The sequence below is a fragment of the Branchiostoma floridae genome, chromosome 17, assembly GCF_000003815.2.
Source record: "Branchiostoma floridae strain S238N-H82 chromosome 17, Bfl_VNyyK, whole genome shotgun sequence".
In the NCBI taxonomy this organism is placed as follows: domain Eukaryota; kingdom Metazoa; phylum Chordata; class Leptocardii; order Amphioxiformes; family Branchiostomatidae; genus Branchiostoma; species Branchiostoma floridae.
Window position 1 is genome coordinate 11,031,845 of NC_049995.1, and position 23,430 is coordinate 11,055,274.

General features: G+C 39.8%; 2 protein-coding genes across 13 annotated transcripts in view; one reads left to right on the forward strand and one right to left on the reverse strand.

The window, feature by feature from the left end:
* The first annotated feature begins 680 nt into the window (after nucleotides 1-680).
* LOC118404026 lies at nucleotides 681-7,645 on the forward strand. Its single transcript, XM_035802950.1, has 6 exons — nucleotides 681-820; nucleotides 3,932-4,078; nucleotides 4,441-4,496; nucleotides 4,622-4,701; nucleotides 5,479-5,561; nucleotides 5,807-7,645. Exons 1-6 carry the CDS (start codon nucleotides 706-708, stop codon nucleotides 5,848-5,850), a joined length of 525 nt encoding a protein of 174 aa, XP_035658843.1. The 5' UTR covers nucleotides 681-705; the 3' UTR covers nucleotides 5,851-7,645.
* Nucleotides 6,472-23,430, reverse strand: part of LOC118404011 (extracellular sulfatase Sulf-1-like) — a 109,195-nt gene continuing 92,236 nt past the window's right edge. For 7 of the 12 annotated variants that reach the window (XM_035802920.1, XM_035802921.1, XM_035802923.1 and 4 more), the window contains 12 exons: nucleotides 20,265-20,390; nucleotides 18,701-18,766; nucleotides 17,966-18,025; nucleotides 17,450-17,570; nucleotides 16,723-16,888; nucleotides 15,688-15,941; nucleotides 14,987-15,249; nucleotides 14,399-14,542; nucleotides 13,621-13,799; nucleotides 12,796-12,938; nucleotides 12,069-12,204; nucleotides 6,472-10,507 (listed from right to left, as the gene is read on the reverse strand). In XM_035802920.1, the coding sequence (XP_035658813.1) occupies nucleotides 10,353-10,507; nucleotides 12,069-12,204; nucleotides 12,796-12,938; nucleotides 13,621-13,799; nucleotides 14,399-14,542; nucleotides 14,987-15,249; nucleotides 15,688-15,941; nucleotides 16,723-16,888; nucleotides 17,450-17,570; nucleotides 17,966-18,025; nucleotides 18,701-18,766; nucleotides 20,265-20,390 (1,813 nt within the window). In that variant the 3' untranslated portion in view covers nucleotides 6,472-10,352. Of the gene's footprint in view, nucleotides 10,508-11,268; nucleotides 11,360-12,068; nucleotides 12,205-12,795; nucleotides 12,939-13,620; nucleotides 13,800-14,398; nucleotides 14,543-14,986; nucleotides 15,250-15,687; nucleotides 15,942-16,722; nucleotides 16,889-17,449; nucleotides 17,571-17,965; nucleotides 18,026-18,700; nucleotides 18,767-20,264; nucleotides 20,391-23,430 lie in introns of all 12 variants that reach the window. The other 5 variants (XM_035802930.1, XM_035802931.1, XR_004829732.1 and 2 more) reach the window with 5 other exon arrangements.

Below are 23,430 nucleotides of genomic sequence, written 5' to 3' on the forward strand. Positions count from 1 at the left end.
CTATAGCTACCTACCCTGTCCTTTTTACTGAACGCTGGTGTGTGGTCGTATGCCCTGTCCTCTGTGTTTAACACCAAATACACTATAGCTACCTACCCTGTCCTTTTTACTGAACGCTGGTGTGTGGTTAGATATTGTCTTAACCACACAACAGCTACCTACCTGCCTTTGTACCCTGCACTTGGTACTGAATATCAACCAATCAATACTAACCACACAATAGTTAACGTTACGTATCATGTCCTTTGCACCCTATTCTTGGTACTGAATGCAAACGCGCAACAGCCTGTCCTTGGTACTGAACGCTAATCTCACGCACACACAACTGCCACATGCCCCTTTTACGCTTTCCATGGTACTGAATAGTAACCACGCAGCTGCTAACTTTTCCTATATTGTCCTTAAATTGGTACCCTGTCCTTGGTAACCACACTGAAGTTGTGCTGCCGGTATGGAGATACCGCCCTACTTAATTTGAAATTTGGCAAAGTCTAGATCATTAATAGGAATAATTCATAACTTTATACTCAACGTGTATTTGGGGCTGTTTTGTCTTAATTTAGCATACAATGACCGTTCCTTGCAGACTAGAGTGCCATCACCACTCATTAGCGCCTCCTTGCGGTTTACATGAAACGTGTAATCTCATGTAACTGTTGCTATTCGGGTAATCAGGTTCCCTACAAAGGTCAGAGGTCAGCAAACATGGCAGACGACAAATCAGTCAGAAATCAACTCCTAGCAGTTTGTCTCGTTTTGCTCTACGTTCTCGACGTTCGCATATGTTTTTGTGAAGAGAATGCAAGCGATGAATTTGAAGGTTAGTGCTTAAAAGTTCTCCTGTACATGGCATGTCATTGCGAACTGTACAAAGCTCATACGAAATCATAATTTTTGGTGGGGAGGGGGGAGGGGCATGCTATCAAGCTAAGCAAAGTCAGACTATTGATGTAAACATTAGTCTATGATGTATCCCTTTGTGTAGGCTGCTGTAACCATAAGCAACCATGCCAACTTTTGTTGAAAGTACAGTACTTAAGAATATTGTAAAAGGCACCTGAATTAAAATTGGGGTGCTCCTAAATTTGGTTGGGGGGGGGGGGGGGGCTCGTTACTAAAACAGGGTTTACGGAAAAGGCTGGGCTGTCTACCTGGGCTGTCTACCTGGGCTGGCTATCATGTCAGGCTACTTGGACCTACATGTACGAAAGCCCATTGGGACAAAAGCTGTTTTAGCAGTAGAGCTGTTTTAGCAGAAGTGGTAGCAGTTTGTGCTCAATGAAGAAGCTATGTGTGAAGCTATTGTGTGTGTTACATAACCCAGAGGTTCTGGGTTCAAATCAGTTGATATGCCACCGATCTTGTACCCTTGGGAAGGGCTATTAACACGACTTATTGGGCTGATTGGATTAGTCTTAAGACTGGTGGCTAGTTGGTCAAAGGCGGCCATGAGCCGTTCTTTAGTGGCTGTCAGGGTCCAGGCTTCTGCGCCATACATTAGGATCAACAATTGAATTGTGAGGGGGTTTACGGAAAAGCCTGGGCCCAGGAGCTGGGCTGGCTAGCCTGAAAGACTACCTTTTCTGGGCCCCAAGGCTATGCATGGGGTTTGGCCTGCAGCTGAAGTTTTTTTAATAAAAAACTGGGTCAATGACAATCCGAGCTGTGGGTGGGATGGGCTGGGGAAAGGTAACAGTTGATAATATTGCTGGGCTTGCAATGAATAAGTTATTAACTCAACCAAGACTGGAAGAAAACAATCATAAACTAAATTCCAAGTTTACAACAGAAAATGATGGAAATGTTAAGACTGAAGGGGAGGGGTACTAGGGGAAATAAAGAATACTAGGATGGGTTAGGAAATGATAGCGCACAACATCAAATTCAAAACAGATGTCATGCATGTATGAGTGTGTGTGTCACTGTGTGTGTTTGTACATGAAATTTCTTTGTAGAAAAACTGGGTCAGTGGTAACCCAAGACAACAGTTGGTCCTCTAGGATAGGGGCTGTTTGCTAAAACATCAAATTTGAAACAGATGTCTCAAACATCAAGTGTCAGTGAGCATGGATGTAGGAATGGATGTATGTTATGTGTTTATATGTGTCAATTGTATGTGAGGGGGGGTATAATATGACGTGTAACGTTAGTGTTGTTTGTGCTATTCGTTTCTCTCATGCGGGACAATTACTGATAGCCACTATAAGTATTGTAGGAATGACTGCCAGTATAGTCAAAGGAAAAGTAAATGGACCAATAACCCTTGGAGTAGTTGATGTTGATTGTTGACAGTAGTTGATGTTGATTGTTCATTGCTGTAAACCATTGAAGACCAATCCCCCATAGATATGACGAAACTGTTGCCTTCTGTCCAATGCACCCTGCATGCACTGGAATTGTCGGTTACCCAGTTTTAGGTTTTAAAAAATCTACTATGGGTCAAACCCCATCAATAGCCTTGGGGCCCAAAAAGGGTCGCCTGGCTAGCCTGCAGGCTAGCCTGCTGGGCCCAGGCTTTTCCGTAAACCCATTGTGAGGAGCTTAAAATAAGTGTTGCTAAATTAAAGTGCAAGGGTCTGGAACTGCTACCATTAGGTGCTAACTCAGGTGACCTCAATACGACAGCAATTACCCCAGGTGTGGCCATAGGACTTAAGGTTTTGAACCACTTACACTCGGAAGGAAGGACCCCTAGTCTTTTCCGTAAGTTTGGTGGATTCTTTGCCCTATCTGAGGGAGGGCCCTTACCGAAGCTATGTACTCTTTTCTCTACCCTAGTGAAGGGAGGAAAGTCGTGTTAAGAGCCCTTCCCAAGTGGACAAGATTGGTGGCATATCAACTGATTCAAACCCAGAACCTCTGGGTTATGTAAAATACACAGCTCCTTCAAACACAACTGCTTCACAAACAGCTCCTTCACACACTGCCACTTCACACAGCTCATTCACATAATAACACACAGATCCTTCAGACACAGCTTCTTCGCTGAGCACAAACAACCCCTACTGATAAAACAGCTTTTGTCCCAATGGGCTTTCGTAGGTCCAAGTAGCCTGACGTGATAGCCAGCCCAGGTAGACAGCCCAGGTAGACAGCCCAGGTAGACAGCCCAGCCTTTTCCGTAAACCCACTAAAACACAACCAGTAGATTTCTAGCGAGGACACGATCCCTTCACATGCAAAGTACCCAATTACCACTTACTGATCTAGTGGCACGGCAGGGACAGGGATAAATAGTTCACACCTATTGTCTGTTGATTAACGATTTTCGTCGAGCTTTCTTTTAATAGTTTGCTAGTTATTTGGAGTCGAACATTCTATATGCAGTAAAGTCACATTTTACCTTGAATTGCGTTACAACTGCGAACCATGTTTATTTTACGTTTAATCTTCGAAATACAAATAACGTTACAAGGTATGTATGAAGACTGTATATTGTGCCCATTTAACTAGGATTGGGGGGGGGGGGGCATCCCTGTTTTTACACCCCGTGCTTCGTCACTAAATATTTGTGCGACTGTCCAAAACTACCCCACCCCCTATGTTCCACTTGCACTGGTCCCTTCTTAAACCCTATCACGTCATAAACTCCAAAAATCACTAATGATGCCCTTTATACAACCTTTTCTGAGTTTTCACCAACTTCATTATGATTATGATTTGAATCCCAGTCACCATGGCATATGGTACAATGTACTCCAACATGGCATTATACAAAAAGCTATTATGTATTTGAAATGTTTTCTAACAGTTTTACGTTATTCGAAGAGAACTTTTTTCGGAAGCACTCTACTCTACTCTTGATTGATGCAACAAGTTTTGAAGTTATAATGGACATAATTCAGCCCAGTGCTGCCATGTCTATTTATAAATGAACCATTTTGGATTGATCAATTAAGCCCTATGTTAGACAATAACCTCTTCCCCCCAGAGTACCTCCTATGCAGACAGTGTGGGCTGGAGATTGCGAAGGCGTCAGACCTGAACAAGAGGCCGAGCAGGGCGGCACACAGGCAGAGGAACGATACTATAGCTGGGGTGGACGGGGTCCTCATACAGCTGTTCAAAAACCCACAAGGTTATACTCGTGTGATTACTGTAAATTCATTTATTTTTGCATTGGTTTTATTTCAGGTTGCCACATGTGCCTGCAAAGCTGGTATTTTACACCAAATGGGGGGGGGGGGTCTACAGGCTATAGACTCTGATACGGAGAGAAGAAACTAGACATATTCTCCATATCATGAATTCATGTAACTTTAGATACATTTGTACTTACCTATTTCCTCTGTGCACTACTTTTCTTCTACTTTTCTCCATTAAATTTTAACAAACTTGTATAAATTTCTATAGATTTGATTTTTAATTAGATTTCTATTATCAAACTTGCATAAATCTAATATAGATTTCATTCTTCAAATTTCTTTTCTCCTGCCACAGAAAACTTTTTTGAAGTTATAACAGCAGAAACAGCCAATGTCCAACAACATGGGCAGGTAGGACATTGCTTCTTTTTTTGTGATCATTTTTCTTCTTTTGTTGTCTTTACTGTTGCAGAGTGATTGTTGGCTTTTGAAAAGAGGCCTAAGTGGTACCTAAATACCTTTGTAACTTGTCCCAGCCCTACAGACAGGACACATGGTGGCCAGGCTTCTCCTGGAGGATCAGCATCTGCCCTCGCTGTGGCTTCCACCTCGGATGGTACGTGGAGAAATGCAGTCTGGTATCATCTCCATCAGTGGTGTAGCATACTCCTACATGTATGCAGAGCCACACCCATGGCAGGCTACAATATACCTTGGGAGGCTTTGCTTAACTAATCTGGGTACCAACCTATTTCTACCGGGGCTCCTTGCACTCGCTGGACTAAATAAAATGTGCGAGTGCAAGGAATAGGTTACCACTTTTGTGGCCATGGACTCTAATCAGCTGTTAGCCAATCAGGAAATCATCTCTAAATGCTTTCTTGGGATAATGCTGATTCACTTATTGGCTAACAGCTGGTTAGAGGCCTTGCCCACAAAAAATGAATCTTCAGCCTGGTTTGGTAGAGCCTTCCTAGAGTATATTGAATAGGGAGCGGGCAAGGCTTGCGTAGAAGAGTGCAGTACCCAGGAAAGCATACCAGTCTTAGATGTTGCACACTGCACTTTTTACCCGTGTCTATGTTTTTTTTTTTAATTTTCATCAATGTGTGATTGTTACAGGATAATCAAAGGAAATTAAAACTAATGTTTGGTAGGTCTTGTTTGACCAAGGATGTTATATGAAGTTTGACCCACTGTTCTGACCTCAAACTGCTCAACCATGATCAAGGCTTCAGTTGTAAACTTCTTGTGGAAGCGCTTGCGTAATGGGTGTAAATTTTATTGAGAGAGCACAGTATTGTCATGTCCAAAGAACTGATTAAATGTTTCTGATACAGTGTAACTTTGAAAACTTGTGTTTTACATTGTTTCTTACGTGTGAATTTTGCAGGTTCTATGAACCTTTTGCCGGGCAGCAAGCAGAGGAGCAAACCTTTGTGGGGCTGATTTTGGACAATCTACTATACCAAAAATGTGAGTCTTTAACACTACATTCATACAACACTACTTGAAACTTTGTACAGACAATGGGTTGTATTTTTAGTTTCTTGGTTGAAACTGGGAGAACTATAATTAAAAGTAATCTCCCTGGACCTTTGTGTGAATGTAACGCTTTTCCTCATTACATGTATGATAAAGTACTGTATGATTTCCACCACTTGTATGACTGTTGTCAGAGTAGAGCTACATTTCTGTTTTGTTTCTCACACTTTTCACAGATGCAGACAATTTACTGGTCGTGCCCAAGTCCTATAGAAGTTGATGTCATCACCGCCAGTCGTCATCTACAGTTATTGATTGGAGGCTGGGTTTGAAACATGGAGTCATAATCATGTGGTATGGGAAATGCGCATTTTTCAGCTAGGAAAAGGCAACTTTTGTTTGATTTCACAAAAGAAACAAATTTGGAGGGGGCTGGGAATAATGCCCCCCGGGGTTGTACTTTACTATAAATCATGTGTCATGTGAAATTCTAGAGCATTTTCCAGTAAAAGACAACTTTTGATTGTTTGATTTCAAAAAGGAAACAAAGATTCACAAGAGAAACAAATTGGAAATGTCTAATGCCTTGAATGCAATATGTGCACCATAGAAAGTATTGGCCAAGTTGCTTTAAAAGGTGGCCTTATGTCTAAGTTCTTAAATCTATAACGTTAAAGTGTAATGTTAGCAACCTGGTCATCAAGTTAATATTTTCCTTACCAACTTCCTTTAATATTGTCTGCAAATATATTGGTGCTGATCATTTGAACTTAATGAACAAGTTGCAATGAATCTCAATCGTGCCTTATGGAGAACCAATCTTGTCAGTCGTACCATACCAAAGGACCAATCAGATAAGCTGTACCATACGAGAACCAAAGACGAACACACCTGTCATCAGTTTGAACATTTAGATTTAATGTCAGAGTTCACAGGTTCGTTGCACGTTACAGAGTCTGTACAACCATGTTAGTGGTAAACATGTACACAATATATTATAGCAGCAAGCACCAACAAGACTCTCTTCTACAGTGTATACATACATCAGATATATCCAGAGAACCCTGCTATGTACATGGCAGGAGGTGGGCTTTATCCACAACGATATGACCAAATATGTCCTCTCATGATAAGCCAGGTACTTACATATATCTATAGCAAGCAACCACCCTGGTATATACTGGTCTGTGATTCGTCCTATCGGTGTTGGTACTGAGCAGCCATCACCAGCCAATCACGTCACTGCCTACAGTCAAGAGGCAACGTGATTGGCTGAAACTTTCCCTCCAACAATAGAGGAGGGAGTATTTCATTGGCCAGGGCTAACACAACAAGGACAGATTGCGGGCCAATACATCAGGGTCGTTGCTTTTCATGCTTGATATACAGAAGTGGTAGGTATGATAAGATGGACCAAATAAAGCTTCACAGTGCATGAACATGACAAGATGGCTCAGGAACTATTTTTGTATATGAGTGTAGGACATCCTAGTTAGTTCACCATAATGGGAGGAGGGGGCAGTATGGGAGCGCTGGTAAACTTACGTAGGATGGCACCCAGGCTAGTTTGAATGATGTGTCGGTACCAGAAAATTGTCATGGTAAGAAAATATTAGTACAAAGACGTAAAAGAGACTATAACACTTTACAGGTCACACTTTGGTGGGTAAGGTCATGAAAAAAAGTTTGTCAATAATAGTATATGAGAGACCATACATGTATAATCAAGCCTCTATTGTAGACTCTGCCAAGCTTTTTTAGGAACTATATTACATGTACAGAGCTCAGACTCTACAACAGAATCTGATGATATAAGAGCCCAGTATGTACATGTAGTTGGAAAAGACCTTGTCAGAGTCTGCCACAGAAACTAATACCTTAAAACAGTATGTTTTCTTCTAGCCATTTTGTAAACATCTTAAATAAAAGTATTTCTACTGCAAACTAGGTCAAATTTTGGTCAAATTTCAAGCACCAGATAATTTCAAAAGAGGCAACAGCCAAAAAATTCCCTCCAACCTATATTCATCTTTTCACAGCTTGACAATATCCATGTTCCTATGTGCCAACATCTTGCCAAGTTTTACACAATCAAGACATTGAAATGTTGTAGAGCCTACAATCATACATACAGACATGTAACACTACATCAAGTTTCCTTAAGTTAGTACAACATCTTGGAAGAATGTTTCACTCTTAAAACGTCACACCTGATAATGGTTTCCTATCTCTGTCTCAGGTTTACAAAAATAAAGTGATGTGTACGTTTGTACGTTGTGGAGTTCACCTAAAGTTTGTAAATGTAAAACACTTCATGCATACAATGGTCTAAAAGGTGACAATGTGTTAAAACTATACGGCTTTGTGTCAATGATGTTAAAACTGCCTTGCTACATATATTATCAATATTTACACTCAAATCTGCCAGTTTCTTTTCCAATGGCTAAACATATACAAGTACATTTTTGCATTAACCCTCTAGATGCTGAGTTATATTATATTCTAATACATTTGACGCATGGAGGAACCAATAGTAGTGTGATGGTTAAAGAGGTATCGAGTCCCTGGGGACAATCCATTTGCAACTTCTGCGGAAGGAGGGAGATTCGCTTCCACCAGAAGCAAGCAATTTTTTTCCTATCAGGAAACTTCATAGAGGAAATTTTGTTTGGTGTGTTTCGACATCAATTATTTGACTACGTTATCTTACAACTCTACGTTATCTAGTTGTTTGTTTGTTAAACTTGTTTGTTTCAGCAAGGAGGTTGATTCAGTTTTAGTACATTCGGTTTTGTTTTTCTGTACAGTAGTCAAGAACAAATTCCCCTAGTTCCATTTTAATGGTCTCTGAGGTATTTTGAAGTGGGACAAAAACAAATAACTCGATATGCAGAACTTGGAAGAAAATTGGAAGAAAAAAATCTTGGAAGATCAATTTGGAAGAAAAAAAGGCAATATTCTGGATCAGTAAATGGTATATTTTGTGTTGAAACCATAAGGAATACACATTAAATTATTGAACAGTTTCATCACAGTTCCTTGTGGACTGTGTGATAAACTTACAGGGGTCTATGTTTGTGTGGTTATGAATTGCTAAGTGCCTTCATATTCAAGGGAAGTTTTTGTAGCACCACATTAAGTTGGTCCTCGTCTAGCAATGTACAAGATACACTACTTTGCTTGCCTGCCACACATACATGTACAACATGTGCATCCTTCCTGTATACTGTAGCACAGATTCATCGCACACGCATAAAGGACAGGTACTACCGCTCACATTTCTAGCAAGCAGAAGGAAAAGATTCATTTCACTTGTTCTAGAGGTAAGTACACTACAGTACCAATGTGAAGGAAAGTTCTGTCTTTCCTCCCATGTAACTGAGTCAGAAAAGCTGAAAGCAGTTTCCTCTACTTATGGTAAACCTCTGAGCAGCATCCATGTTGGAATTTGATCTTATTCTCATGATCTTCGAGGACATCATAGTTTTCTCTTTTTCTTTGAATCAAATTGTTGTTTCACATATCGTCAACAACCAAAATCAATACTGTAATTCACAATCACTGTCCCTATTAGTCCTTTAAACAGCAAGTTTTCTTATTGTCTCAACTATTTAGAAAATTTAATGGTCTGCAATTTTTATGTCATCCAGTCATCCAGTCATGCCATGCCCATAGCCATGCCAGAATATACCGTTAAAAGTTACAACCACTTTTAGACCATTGTAGAATAGAGATTGTGTTAACAACTTTGTCCTATTCAGGGAAAGGTAGTCCCTAATTAGATAGATATTAAGACCTGACAACGTGTGCTAAGCTAGCGATATATTTCCAACAAAGTACATGTATGCAGTACACTGTGCCTTAAGTTTGCCTTTAGTAAGTATGACTTTTTCCCAACCCGAAGACTAATAGATACTGATGAGTACCTCTTATTTTGTAAATAGATAACTTACTCCTCATATTTACTAAAAAAAACAAGACAACACTTAAAACGATAAACAAAATTCCTACATTACACATAGATGTCAATCATAATTTTTTAGAAGCATGTAAAAAATCTTTTGTGTACAAAAAAATCTTCATACATAAAAGCAGCCAAGTTAGAAAAGCAAGGGGAAATTTGTGGCAGGTCAACCCCAGACAAAAAATGGCAGCTACTGCAGATGGGAATTAATAATTTTACAAATCATAAGAAAACTCTATGCTACTTCCTATGCTTTTACAAATGTAGAGGTTTTTAAACACTATATACACCACCTTCATGACATGAGCAGTTGTAATCGCACAACTTTATGATAATTGAGAAAATCTTCATCATCGATCATACAAATAACAACTTAAACAGTACTGAGGTCTTCATATGAGTATGTCCGTGTTACATATTTTAAGATATTTTGAGACAATTTCATGCTTAAGATCCAAGACTGGTCTGTTTCTTTTCTTAAACAGTACTGTTGATCAAAAAGATTTTTGTCTTAAGAAAATTGCACTCTAAGGTAAAATTCCAGAAATCTTTAACCTGGAATGTGTCCTAAACAAAGGCAAGAATTGAGCATGGAAAAACTCAGTAACATCCTAACTTTAACTTGCCAAGACAAAAAATACCCCCAATAGATTGTTATTTTTATTACTCAGCTCCCTGGAAGTACAATTCAGTTAATGTAGGGGAGTCAAACTAACGACAAATGCAACAGTTAAAAAGTCGAGGGCTTCTGAACTAGCTACGGCAAGGTCAGGGGACAAAGGTCAAATTCAAAAGGTCAGGGTTCAAAGATCAGATGGTCATATAAACCCTGATCCTAACTCTGTGCCAAGGTAACGTGATCCACTTCCTTCGGTTGAGTTGTTGCCATCTTGGAAGCTGTGATGTCTGCCCTTTGAACTTTCACCTTTGACTTCTGACCCTTCATCCTCTCCACCCTCTCCACTTGGTTCTTCTATTAATGAAAAGAAAAATCTAAAGATTAAACTGACAAGTCAGCTATTAAATACTGTTATTAAGATTGACAAAGCACCAAAGTTCTATGTACGAAGTATTAAAAACATAACAAAATTACATTTTATAGTGTCACACAGAAATCTGAGCATACCCAAAGCCTGTAAACAGTCAAGAAAGAGTAGAAGAGAACAACTTCATTTAAGATAATGTAGTACTGTTCATCTGGTAATATGCTAAATTGTTAAGCTCTCTGAAGATCCATGCAAAGGTTAGCTGTTACATCACTCAAACACACTATATAAACACTGCACACCACTCAATGTTAGATACAGGTTGGGCTATCTTTTCTTTCAACAACAGACTTTATCATATTATGTACTTGGGTTATTCATTTCCAGACGGAAAACTGTAGTACATGTGTACATGCAAGTATGAATGGAACTTGGACAAATAAAAAGAATGAAGAAAAACAAATACATATGCCAGATGAATGGTCAATGTTGCAAAACCATAGTGAAAAAAAAACTTCCAAAGAATGGTTTAGTCCAAATTTCATGATGATGATTCTCAGATTCTAGAACAAGGGTGGATAAACCAATCAGCATGCAGAGAGGATAATGACAAGCAAATCAGTGTAAGAGGTCATGGGTCAGCCATGCAAGAGGTCAAAAGTCAACCAGGCAAAAGGTCAAGGTTCAGCCATGCATCTAGGCGACTAGGGGAGAAAAAACAGAGTCGGTATGAGAGGTTGTTTGTCACCCGCATTGCGTACGTCAGTTGCCGTGGTTACAGCATGCGTTGCCATGGAAACACTACCTTTGGTCCCTGACGTCTTTTCCATGTCTCCTTCCTGGTGGGGAGAGATGTTCAGAACACACATAAGGAATTATAGAGGAAAGTATTGTCTCCTCATAGGCTTTGGCTTGTTTATCTTTTTTTGCAGCATTTTGTACATCTTTCTGACGGTGTCCATTTTCTTCTGACTGTGTAGTGAGGTGAACAGAGAAGAATTGTGCATAACTAGAAAGATGTACAAGAAGCCAAAAAAAGACAAACAAGTGGTGAGAAGTATCTGAACCATATCCCAGTAAGTATAGACAGTTAAAAGCAAGTTTACACACCCTATATATACTTCTAGCCAGCTTGAGGCCAAACGAGAAGACTTTTTTTCTTTATAATAAAGAACAATCTTGGTGTTCAAAATAGCAAAGAGGAAGAAAAGTTGTGCTAAAGATAGAGGAACAGGGCTGAGAATTGAACCAGTAACCACTCAGTCGAAATGTTGGATAAGGTTCTTGATGTTGGAAGGGTCTAAATATTTCTGTTAAGAGAATATGACTCAAAGAGTTCAAGGTTTCAAAGAGTTTTAAAGTATGTGTACCAGTAATCTTCTACATAAACTACATGTAGTATAAAAAGGAAACAAATATCAGTTTACATCAAAAAGTGCATGAGAAATACATATGTTTTTATGTCTACAGCAATCAACATTAAATCATAACTTCCAAACTAAACAGTGCAAGTTTGTATCTGCAACGAGTACAGAAAATAGTACTTACGATGTCTATTTCTCATATTAGAGTTCTGAGGTTTGGGCGTGCACTCCTTGGAGCCTTCACACCGTCTGAGGATGACCAGCTGGTCATGTAGCTCTGCTAACATCGGCTCCGACACTCTGTGGATGTTATTGTGTAACTGGGCAAAATACAATCATGTGATAAGTACATGATTCTTAGGGGTTGCAAAACATTTAAGACATATAGGTCTACAGTAGATGCCATTCCGTTAATGTCAGGCATTAACAGTTTATTTCCTTGGTTCGGTGAGATGCTGAGATGTAAACAGAGGGATGGAAGGAAAACTCACATCTGACTAATAAGTATGTTTACTCCCTAAAACTGTGTGCACCAACTGAAGGTAGACTTACCCTAGTCTCCAAGCAGATCTATCATCTATCAGTGGCAAGGCAGTATCTAAAGGGCCAACCAGTATCCAACAGGCAACTGACAAGCACATATGGCAAGCATAATGGGCCAATGGCACCATTTTTTACAAACAATACTGTTTGAGTGAAGATATAGATCTCCGTGACGCGTTGGATTCTGGCTGGCCTTTTGAGTTTACTACCTTGTCAACGATAGATCTGCTTGGAGAGTAGACCTTACCTCCAACTCTGTACATTTTCATACTGATCTAATACATATTGATCAAACCAACCTCTTTAGAGAGTATTGGAATAAAAATTGGCAAACATATCCGAAATATACAAAGCACAGTAACTCGTACCATGTAGGGGTCCTCTAAGAGGTCGAAGTATTCTACGAAGCCAGTGATGAACTCGCAGTACATGAAGTTGTGCGTGGTGTTGATGGTTCGCAGGCACCAGTAGGTGTTGTTGTTGGAGTTGATGCATGCACAGAAGCTTCCCTCTGGAAAGCAAAACATGTACCAATAACATACCAGTGCAATATCCTAATGTAAGGGTGCTGGCTTTGCATTTACATACTGGAGGTCAGCTGTGTCAAACCTTTACTCAAATGAAATTTTTTAGAATTGCACAAACTGTTTTCTATGCTTAGAACTCAGCAATATTAATGATGGGGAAAAATATGGCAATTGAACACACATCACTACCAGTAGACTAACCCCCCCCCCATTGTACATGTAGTATTTGCACAACTGTGTGGCCCAAGGGTTACAGAAATAGAGATGGGCACTTCCCTTCACACCAAAAGGTGTTAACTCTAAACAAACCATCCTCCAACCAGTGACTTTTGAAGCAAATATATGCCAAAATTGTTTGCTTGTGAAAACCCAATTATGTAGTCCTTAAAGGCACATAGAGCATATCTTAATGGGAGGGCTTGCTAACCCTTCTCTTTAACATGCTTGAGGCACCTCCTTGAACAATGGGACCCCCATTTTATGTCCTTTCCTCAGGACGGGCAATGATCTTCCTAAGATTGAACTGGGGACTCCCCATCACCAACTTATTGGACCAGGAGTACAACTGCATACCAATTGAGCTACAGGGACATCCCTCACAACCAAATCACACACATACCCTTGAACCTTTACACTATGCATCCTATTCTCTACAACTCCACCTACTTGTCCAGTAAGGTGGAACCGTCCAGTGGTCGTTGTCGTGTTCGAAGCAGTTCAGCCCCTCCAGGTTACAGTTACCCATCTTCAGACGTCTCATCTGTTTCCTCTCCTTCTTCTTCTGTCGTTCTTCTCGCTCCTCCGGTGTCACCTTCTTGATGCTCTTAATACCTTCTCTGATGGCCCTGTCAATCAAAGTTACAGTCATATTTAGGGTTGATGTTGTCATTAACAAATCAACTGTCACTTCAAGCTCAAGTCATGCCCTATTGCTGCTGCCTGCAATGGACTAGAGGGCACAGCAAGTGCCCTGACCAAGTAGTACAAAAGAGTTTTAAAAATATTATGCAGTCCTGAAAATTCATAGGTCATAGGATAGTAGAGTTTTCTTTTACACAACCAGTTAATATCACCTGCTGACACTTTGATGCCAATGGACGTCTTTTCTCAGAGCTTCCAACTGGAGTTCTGCTTCTTGCTGCAATATGTAGACGATGTAGGTACTCTCCACAGTACACTCCCCCCCCCCCTTGTCACAGTTCATAACTGGGGTTGACTTCCTTATCCAGACTGCTTTACAAATGTAGCTTAACACTTGACACTTAAACACAGTGCTTAAGTTACCAGTGGACTAGTCACCTTTTTAACATTATCTGTGCTTATAATTATATAGCTGTGTAGCCAAAGGGTAAATGACATGCCATCCTACAATATATTATGTACATCACACCAAGTGGGAAGAATGAGAAAAAGAAACTAAGGCAGCCCAATGACACGTGCTTACTTCATGGGGTGTTCCCCCTGAGGATGGGGGTTGGGCGGACGTGTCAGCTTCTGTCGACGGTCGCTACCCCTGGCACCGGAACGCTCCCTCACTCGTTCTCTCGATCTTCTTTCTCTGTCCCGTGGAGCAGCGTACCTTCTCCGTCTAACACGATACAAAGAAATTTATTGAGACAACATAAGTATGAGGGCTTTAGAAAGTAAATACATCGAGAACATGTCTGTTGTCAACTGTAGCTAAACACATGGAAAAACGTCTTAGTATAGATTTGAATACAAAAAATTACAATATAACATAGTAATATACTGCTGTAATGCGGCTTTCCTAAGGCTTGCATATTTTTGGCCGATCAGCGCCAGGTCACCCCTTCTCAAGAAGTGTGTCGGGTTCTTTTACATGCAGAGGTTCTAAGCTCCCTAATACACATTTTACATTGTTACGTCACCCTCCAATAAGACAATGCGACTCTTTTCCTGTTGTGTCCAAGCCTAAGCGCAAACTCCGGCAGATGGCTCCAAGGAATTTGAAGCAGTTCCAGTGGAACCTTAGGTTAACAAATTGTAGCTTGTGTATTTACTCTTGACTCACCCACTACTGTAGAATGGTCTGTCCTGTTCAACTCCCTCTCCATCCACATACACCACCTCCTCATCCTCCCCACAAACACAGTCCTCCTCATCCTCTTCCTCCCCATCTTCTCCATCATCTTCCTCCTCATAATCCCCCACAGCAGGGTAGATGGGGATGAAGGTCTCCTCTATCTCCACCTCCTCCCCATCCAGAGGCTTGGTTTTTCTCAGGTGGCCGCGGATGTCCTTGAGTCCGTCAAGCTTCCCCTTCAACCGTGCTATCTGTAAAATACAAAAAATTCTTTTATAAGATTTGAAGTTGCCTTCAACTCTTCAGCAGCAAAACTCTGTAAACCCTCATTAGACATTTCAGCAGTTGAGCTAATATCTTGATAAAATATGTCAATTAAAAAAGTTCATATTGTTAAATTTTAGAATCACACTCTAATTAACATCCAAGTTTAACATCTCTATGTAATAAACTATGTATTGTAGACAGCAATTGTAGACAAAAATAAAGATACAAAATGAGAGAGGTATGTTCTTTCAATTGCTAAGTAATGGTACACTAGGCTTCCTGATAGTAGAAATGTACTAAGCTTTAAATTTGATTGGGTTATCCAAACTCAGTGCTTTTTCTAAATCGTCGTTAATGACGGGAGAACCACAATGTACCTAGTGTTATGATACAGTGTGATATCTTGTAGTTATAAGCCTTACTTGTGCATCCAGGGATTGCTTTTGTTGTTTCCAAGCATCATAGGACTCGTAGATGACGTTGTCACACTTCACAGTGTTGTTGGGAAACAGGAAACACTTGGGAAAAGACTGGTCCCCCTGTGGAAAGGAGAATGGATCGCTCCAATCCTTCCCGGGGTTGGCTGCGCGCTTCAGGATGCTCTTGTACCCGGGGTTCTCAGAGTCAGCTTGGTGTTCAGTTTCCTCTGCACTGCGTATGAAGCGGAATCGGAAATCTGAAAGGACACGAATCCGAAAACACTTTTATACAAGACAGAATCATGTTTTGCCACTACATGTTTTTCGCAAAGCAGTATTTGTATTACTTTAGAAAATGCAACTCTTATGAAAAAAGTTCTGTTTGTAACTGCCATGATATAACAGCAAATGAAAGGCACACCAACAAAATCATGCTGACAAATATCCACTTCACAACAAGAGCAGCAACTCATTCTAATAGCTCAGACCAGGGTCCTAGGAAACACTGACTTCAATGATTTTTTCGGCATCTCAATATTTCAACTGCAAACTGCTGCTTGCATTCTGGTAGAATTTGATTTCATTTTAATCCCTTACAAGAATACAATTCTATTTTTCAAGATGACAGAATAGCGAGACTTTTTTTTTTCATGAGCAAGAAAATTCCGATGAATGAGTCAGCAGATTCAAGAATGCTACAAAAATGTACCTAGAACCCAGGCCCAGACTATAAAACATCTAACTTCAACTCTCATGATATTAAAAATGGGTACCCTAATTAATATAAGACAACTGCGTAATAAAAAAAAAGAGATGTACTTAATAAATGTAGCATCAGTAAACCCTGAGGTATGCTCATTTAGATATCCAGGTGTTCAAGACACTCTTGAGAAGATGAAAAGACAACATTGTTTTCTTACTTAAGATGATACATGCAGTCTTCAGGTACCCATCAGAATCATGAGAGTTGAACTCAACACCAAACATGTTAATCACACCAAGTCCTATCTATATGTAAGTAAGAGCTCAGGCAGGTACCTCTACCTTGAGTCGCATGGTCCTTCAAGAAGTTTCGCTGGCTTCTTCTCTCCTCCCTCGGGACAGTCGGCACCTTCTTCCGACAGACGCAGTGTCTTCCCGGGCGCTTCTTGAACTTACACTTCTTCATTCTCAGCATGCCACCGCGTTCAATACACTCCCATGCCTAAAAGCATACAGAAGAAATTTTCAAGAAATGTTACAAAGTAACAATATCTTCCTGTGGTGACTTATCTGAAAGCTGTGAGGTCTAACAACCAAAATATACTTATTGTATCATCTTGTCATATTTCACATACTTAGACTTTAAAGATTTCAGAGTTTACTTTGCAAAAAGTCTTAGGACTAATAGGACACACATAAACATGGCTTTTTAAGTATCAAAATTATGTCAATCACATTGTTTTCCTTTCATTCCTTGTAGACTATAGTAGCTGGGCAGTTAAAGTCCATGTGTTATGCACACTTATCTCCAAGACAGATATTTGGGGGCAAATGTGACAATTTCTGAATGGGCCCAAGCCCTGATTGTTTCAGGTGGCTACGTGATCAGATCTAGGCCCAATCAGAAAACAGTCAATAATTCGCCCCAAAAGATTGGCTCTTGGAGTTAAATGTGCATTTCAACATATAAACTGTTGATCAAGAATCTACGGAGAATTCGAGACTATTGCATGTACAAGTAAACACGTGGTGATGGACTAGTCCAAACAAAAGGAAGGGTGACCTGTCCAGGCTTGCAGGGGGACTGATAATCCTCCTTCTGACATTCAATAGACAGCAGCACCTCCTTGGGCAGCTTCTCATTTATCCTCAGAATGGTACGGTCCATCTTCTTGGGAATCTTCCTGCGAGACAAGAAGTGAGGGACTCAGTGAAAGTGAAAAAAACACAAAAGTGATCTCAATGAAGAGCTAATCTTACAATGATCATCACAGATCGTGCTATGTACAGTATGTACAGGTTAATAATGGTTCATAGGAAATTCCCCAGCACAAAGAACAGTGGCCCATGTCTTAACAATCATTAAACGTGCTGTCCTAAAGACTGTGACCCTTTCCAGTAGCATTGTGTAACAGGTGACAACAACAGCCAAGATTTAAACTTCTAAATTCTAGTTCCAGAGGAGATATCACTAACCACTGTACTATACACGCACTACTACATGACTTGTATCAATGCAATTGCCAGTCATTGTCCAAGCTCAAAAGGAAATCTGCTATATGTGAACAATAAAACTTACCCTCTTTCCAGAAGAAATGTATCTCTCCACATCTTTTTCTTCTTATTTCCAGCTTTGTTGCTGAAAAAATAGAATACCAAAACAAGTTCAACATCACAAATCTAAATGCAACATCTACCTTACTACAGTTACTAGTAAAAATACAGTTCTTCATGCATATCTGTCTATAGCAGTTAGTAACGAACAAAGAGTGGTAGAAACATGGAGTAATCAGAATATCAATTTGTAGTTTTCTTTTTAATAAGTAAACTTTGTTTAGCTTGTCCGTTTTAGGTTTATATTTTTGGCACACTGTATTTGTATAATTGTCCTTTCTTTAAAAAAGGATAATACAAAATGTACATGTATAAGCCAAAATCATTTTCTTTCAAAAATCTAACAAATTACAGTAAATACGGAAGATAAGTTTGAAGTATCTAGAGTTTGGTAGAGAAAGAAAACACCAATTGAAACTAAATGCAGAAGTGCTCTCATGCAAGATAAGCAGAAGGGTTGTTGCTTGAATAATTTCTCCTCACGTTTTCATCATTGTATAACCTTTTTGCACCAAAACTTTTGTTTTCTCCAACAGTACTAGTGAAAAGCATTTCCCTCATTGTCAATTCGACAAAGAAACAGATTGAATAGTTGATCTAAGAATCAAATGTTGTGAACAAGAAAAGGTTCAACATGATCATAGGATATGTATCTGAGATGGGGTGGAATGGACTGGGATGGGAGTTTTTCTACGGTCACCATATACTCCAATATTGGGCTGGAATCTGCAAGCGGCATTTCCAGATGCGTCGTTTGATCGCCTTCCTGTCAAGAGAACAACGTAGCTCGTGACAGAGGGGCGTTTCCGTGACAACATGCAGATTAGGTCATGAAATGCACACAAATCCAGAAATTGCAAAAACATGCGAATGTCAGATGTAGAGAAAGATGGACCAAGAAGTGAGAAAATTACAAAGCTGAAATGCATCAAGCTGGAAAAAGATGCAAGCTGTAAAATAATGCTCTCTGAATCAATCCATTACAAACAATGCAAGGTAAGTACTAAAAGGCTTCACCCCTGTGGCATTGCCAAAAAGTGTCCCTGATATCAATAAAGACTTACCTGCCAAACAACAGTACAACATTAAACTGAAAGGTATACATTTGTAAAAGTGGGAAGGGATAAAGATAACGAGGGAGTGGGGTGGATAGACAGAAGTAATGACAAGAACGAAGAAGCAATGTTAGGCAGCTTGTAACAACAGAAAGCACAGAGAATTTGACGCAAAGTTTTCTTCTTGACAGTGGCCATCTTGGAGTTTTCTTTCTTGTGATAAGGTATCACCATGCGTACAAAGTACACTGGAAATGCTCTGGGACAGGTTGAAAATGCAAGGTCCGACTTTGTTCCAGAAGTCAAATGGCACATTAAGAATGAAAAATATTGAAATTACTCCAAGAGATCTCCATAAGTTGTATGAATGTAGCACTCTGCTACTGGTACATTCATGTACATGTATATGTCCTAGAATTCATTTGCACTCAAGATATCCTTTTCTTTCAATTCCTGTCAGCATATGACATTTGAAAGTTTATTGCCTGCCTTTTCTTTCAGCAAACATTTTGAAACGGAGAAAGCTGACAAAGACATGCGTCTTATGATTAGTGTGATTGGCATTGGCAGCAAACATCCACACAGACACAGGACAGACTGGAAAGCAACAAAATATATTGCACAAACACAACAAGCAAAGCAAGGCTACATAGAACTAGTATTAGCTTAGTCGTAAAAGGAACTTGCTTTGTCCTCAAAACCAAGTCAGCGGCTTTACCTTTCTTCAACATATATTCATAAAGCCCCTGTCACACATAGCCAATCATGGCCCCCTAACCTTCTCCAGAAAATGATTAGAAGTTACTCATGAGTAAGGTCATCTGTGCAACGTGGTGAAACTTGACACAGAGGAGCAAGGGGCCAGTCACTGGCATTTAGGCAGGTTGGCATCTGTAGTTGGAATTTGCTTAATGAACTTGCCTACTAGACTTTTAAGTTATCTGTGCCAGTCGACTATCAATTTTGACCAAATACAAATTGTAAATCAAACTTGGGAAAGTCCTAGTTTTCTTTCATGGCATTAGAGGAGCAAATTGGAGCTTGAGTGGGATGGATTCCAGGCTGCTCCCAACTCGGTTAGTTGGGAAGTGGTTGGGAGCAAAGTTGTGGGAAAATCAATGTTCTTGAATGTGTGACAGGGGCTTTAGAAAATGACTATCAGAAAAATCTGAAGTAGAACAGAACCTGTCTGTGATTTTCTGCACTTACTTGATGTCGCTGGCGTTCTCAAACAGCGGCATGATGGAGTTCCCATCCATCTGTGGTGGCACGTCCACACCAGCGATGTCCAGTAGGGTCGGCGCCAGGTCGATGTTTAGTACGATCTGAGACATACTGTGGAAAATGGAGAGAAACAGCAACCATATAAATGGGTGGATCAACTGTTATTCTTGAAATTGGGTGGATGAACATGGCACGTCCACACCAGCGATGTCAAGTAGGGTGGGCGCCAGGTCAATGTTTAGTACAATCTGGGACATGCTATGGAGAATAGAGAGAAACAGCAACTATATAAATGGATGGATGAACACTGTAATTTTTGAAATTTTCACAGTGGTTTTATGTTCGTGGTTGTGTTGTTTCCATTGCTGTACAGTATGTGACTATAGCACATTTATCATAACAAACTTTAAACCACTGTGAACATTCCACTTTTTCCCTACCAGGAAAGGGAGACACTGCAAACTTAAATCATAGATTTTACAGTATGTCATGATCACAAACAATATAGCCAGTGTCTATGGAAACTGCCAGTGAAATCACTTGATCAGTCTCCAGCAATTTTCAGAATCCACAATTGCTACAACTATAAGGAAATTGAAAACAATACACATGTACTTACAAACAAGAAACAACGGAATGATGCACTGTGCTAAAAGAGTATGAAAACATGTACATGTACACTGTTCTTTGGTCCTTTTTACAAACAGTGGTGTAGTAGCTCAGCCAGTAATATAGGACAGCAAGTTATCTGTTTTTCACGATGTTTCTCAACTAGAAAAATGTACAAAGCTGTCTTTGTAGTTGTACGTTCAAGAGGGTTAAGCTAGAAAAAAAAAAACAGCTGAGTCTTGGGGCTGGCAAAAGCTATCCAAATAACTACCCAAATGTTGAGAAAATATGCCAAACTTCCTGACTATTAAGGCACACAGTTACCCCTGGAGTACAATGCAGGACATAGTGTTTCTGCATTGCCAAGTGCGTGGAGCAGCCCACTGTCTTGTCAAGACAAGGCTCACTTCTTCTACATGGTTCACAGACAAACATCACGCAGGAAGGACACAGTTACAAATGATGGATGTTTTCTCCATACAAAGTTTTAAAGGGATTGTTGCAAATAAATATTTTTTCTCCTATCAAAGTCCATATGGGTACCACATATTAGTCTGTACTAGACTGACTTTCAGTAAGTTGTTGGGTTTGGCATAATCTTCAAGCAGATCCTACGGTGCCAATTAAGATAGTATCAAAGCTGGCCAAGAAGTATAGCCGGCCAAAGGGAGTCAAACGGGCACCGGAGGGTTTGATACTATATTACACCATCGTGAATCTGCTTGGAGATTAGGTTTGGCAATTTTCATTAGCCGTCTAGTTTTGACAAGGATAACAGGCAATCAGAGATGGCAGACTTCACCCCCTCAGAGCTCATGCTTTCAAAAATCTTTGAAGGGGTACCCAGTGTAGCCTAGTGTCCAAAAATGTTATAACTGCTGAGTACCTTTTGTTGTCTCTCACAAATAGTTGGAAACAGACAGAAGAGACTCAGAACCTATAAATTGTAGCATTGACAACTTAACTACCCAAATAGAAATTTTCATTATGAAGTAACAAGCGAAGCTTTGGAACCATCCCTACAGTGAAACCAACAGTTGGACAGAGTACACACAATGCCATTTCTCTAACATATCTACATACACACATCAAGGGTAAAGTCTTATACCTCAACGTCAAAATGACGCTTTCACTACCCAAACAGAAAATTTCATTGTGAAGTAACAAGCGAAGTTTTGGAACCATCCCTGCAGTGAAACCGACAGTTGGACAGAACCACACAATGCCGTTTCTCTACCATAACGACTACATGTCAGAGTAGGATTGGGTGTTTGATCTATGTCGTACCACCAGACTGGTTCAAGAGCCTATTGTTGCCCCTTGTACCACACCTACTTCTCAGATGACTCTTAAAGGGAACCTACCAAATCTTAGAGGAAAGAACCTCAGAGAAGATGGTTTGGCAATTAAAAGCATTGACATATCATATACTGCCCCAAAAATATGGAAATTAATGGTCAATTTCCATAATTTGCAATTTATTATGTACAGCTCTGTCCAAGTCTTCATACTAAGTATCATGAATATCTGCTCTTTCTTTGTTCAGTTATTGTAATTGAGTACAAATATCCAGAAACACAAATGGACAAACAGACAGACAGACAGACACACCCAATACTATATCTCCATTTTTCATGGAGACAATTACTTATAATTCAATTAATGTCATGACTTGTACAATGTTGTAATCAACATGTAACATGTTGTTGCACTTTAATCTTTTAGCCATGCTTCTTACTCAAGTACATATTGGTGGTCTCGTTCAATTGTGTGCCATTGAAATTCAGTATTTATTATAAAGCAAACTGCAAGTGCAATACTCATGGATAATGTTGACTCTACATTTTAATCCAAAACACAATTGATATATGATGGCCATGTGAAGTACACTGTAAATACGCCAGGAAACTTTGTCAAGAGGAAGGTCCTACAAATGTACTAAAACATATCCATACAATTCTGTTGAGTACAGGATATGTACCAAACAGGTGTGTGTACATTAGAAAGTTCAACGAGTCCTCCAAGTCAGAGAAAGTTTTCCTCACGTCATTCTTGACATATTTCTCAAGTGCAAGTTAAAGTTGCTCGCTCCTTACAACAGACAGGTCTTCAAGAGCTAGACAAATATTAACGGAAGGAAGTGGTTCTACTCGAGAAGGAAGCTATTGTTTTCTTGGCCGGACACAGGCACTTAAGGAGGAGTCGTATAGTTTATACAAAGGGATTGAACGTTCTTCAGAACTGTTTGGGTTCCAAGTCAACAGTCAAGTTTTTCAAGACATGCAGACAATGCTAACTTAGTCTATTTGATAGGATTAAGCTAGGAAAGTTTGCTGAAGACTGTTAAAACAAGTTTTGTGCTTATTCTCTTGAAGTGCAAGTCAAAGTTGAACATTAAAAGCCTTGCACAATATAATGGCATTGTGTAAGTTTGATAGCGGAGAATCTATCTTTGCCTCTAGGTTGAAGTGACTGTGTCACTATACTCTATTTGCTATGGCTAACATACATTTTACCACTCTACAACTATTCTCAGGACTAT

Excerpts from the sequence above, each read along its gene's own strand:
- LOC118404026 (XM_035802950.1), top strand. The coding sequence starts at position 706 with ATGGCAGACGACAAATCAGTCAGAAATCAACTCCTAGCAGTTTGTCTC. Across the intron at positions 4,497-4,621 it reads ATGTCCAACAACATGGGCAG|CCCTACAGACAGGACACATG; the intron begins GTAGGACATTGC and ends AACTTGTCCCAG. Across the intron at positions 5,562-5,806 it reads CAATCTACTATACCAAAAAT|ATGCAGACAATTTACTGGTC; the intron begins GTGAGTCTTTAA and ends CACTTTTCACAG.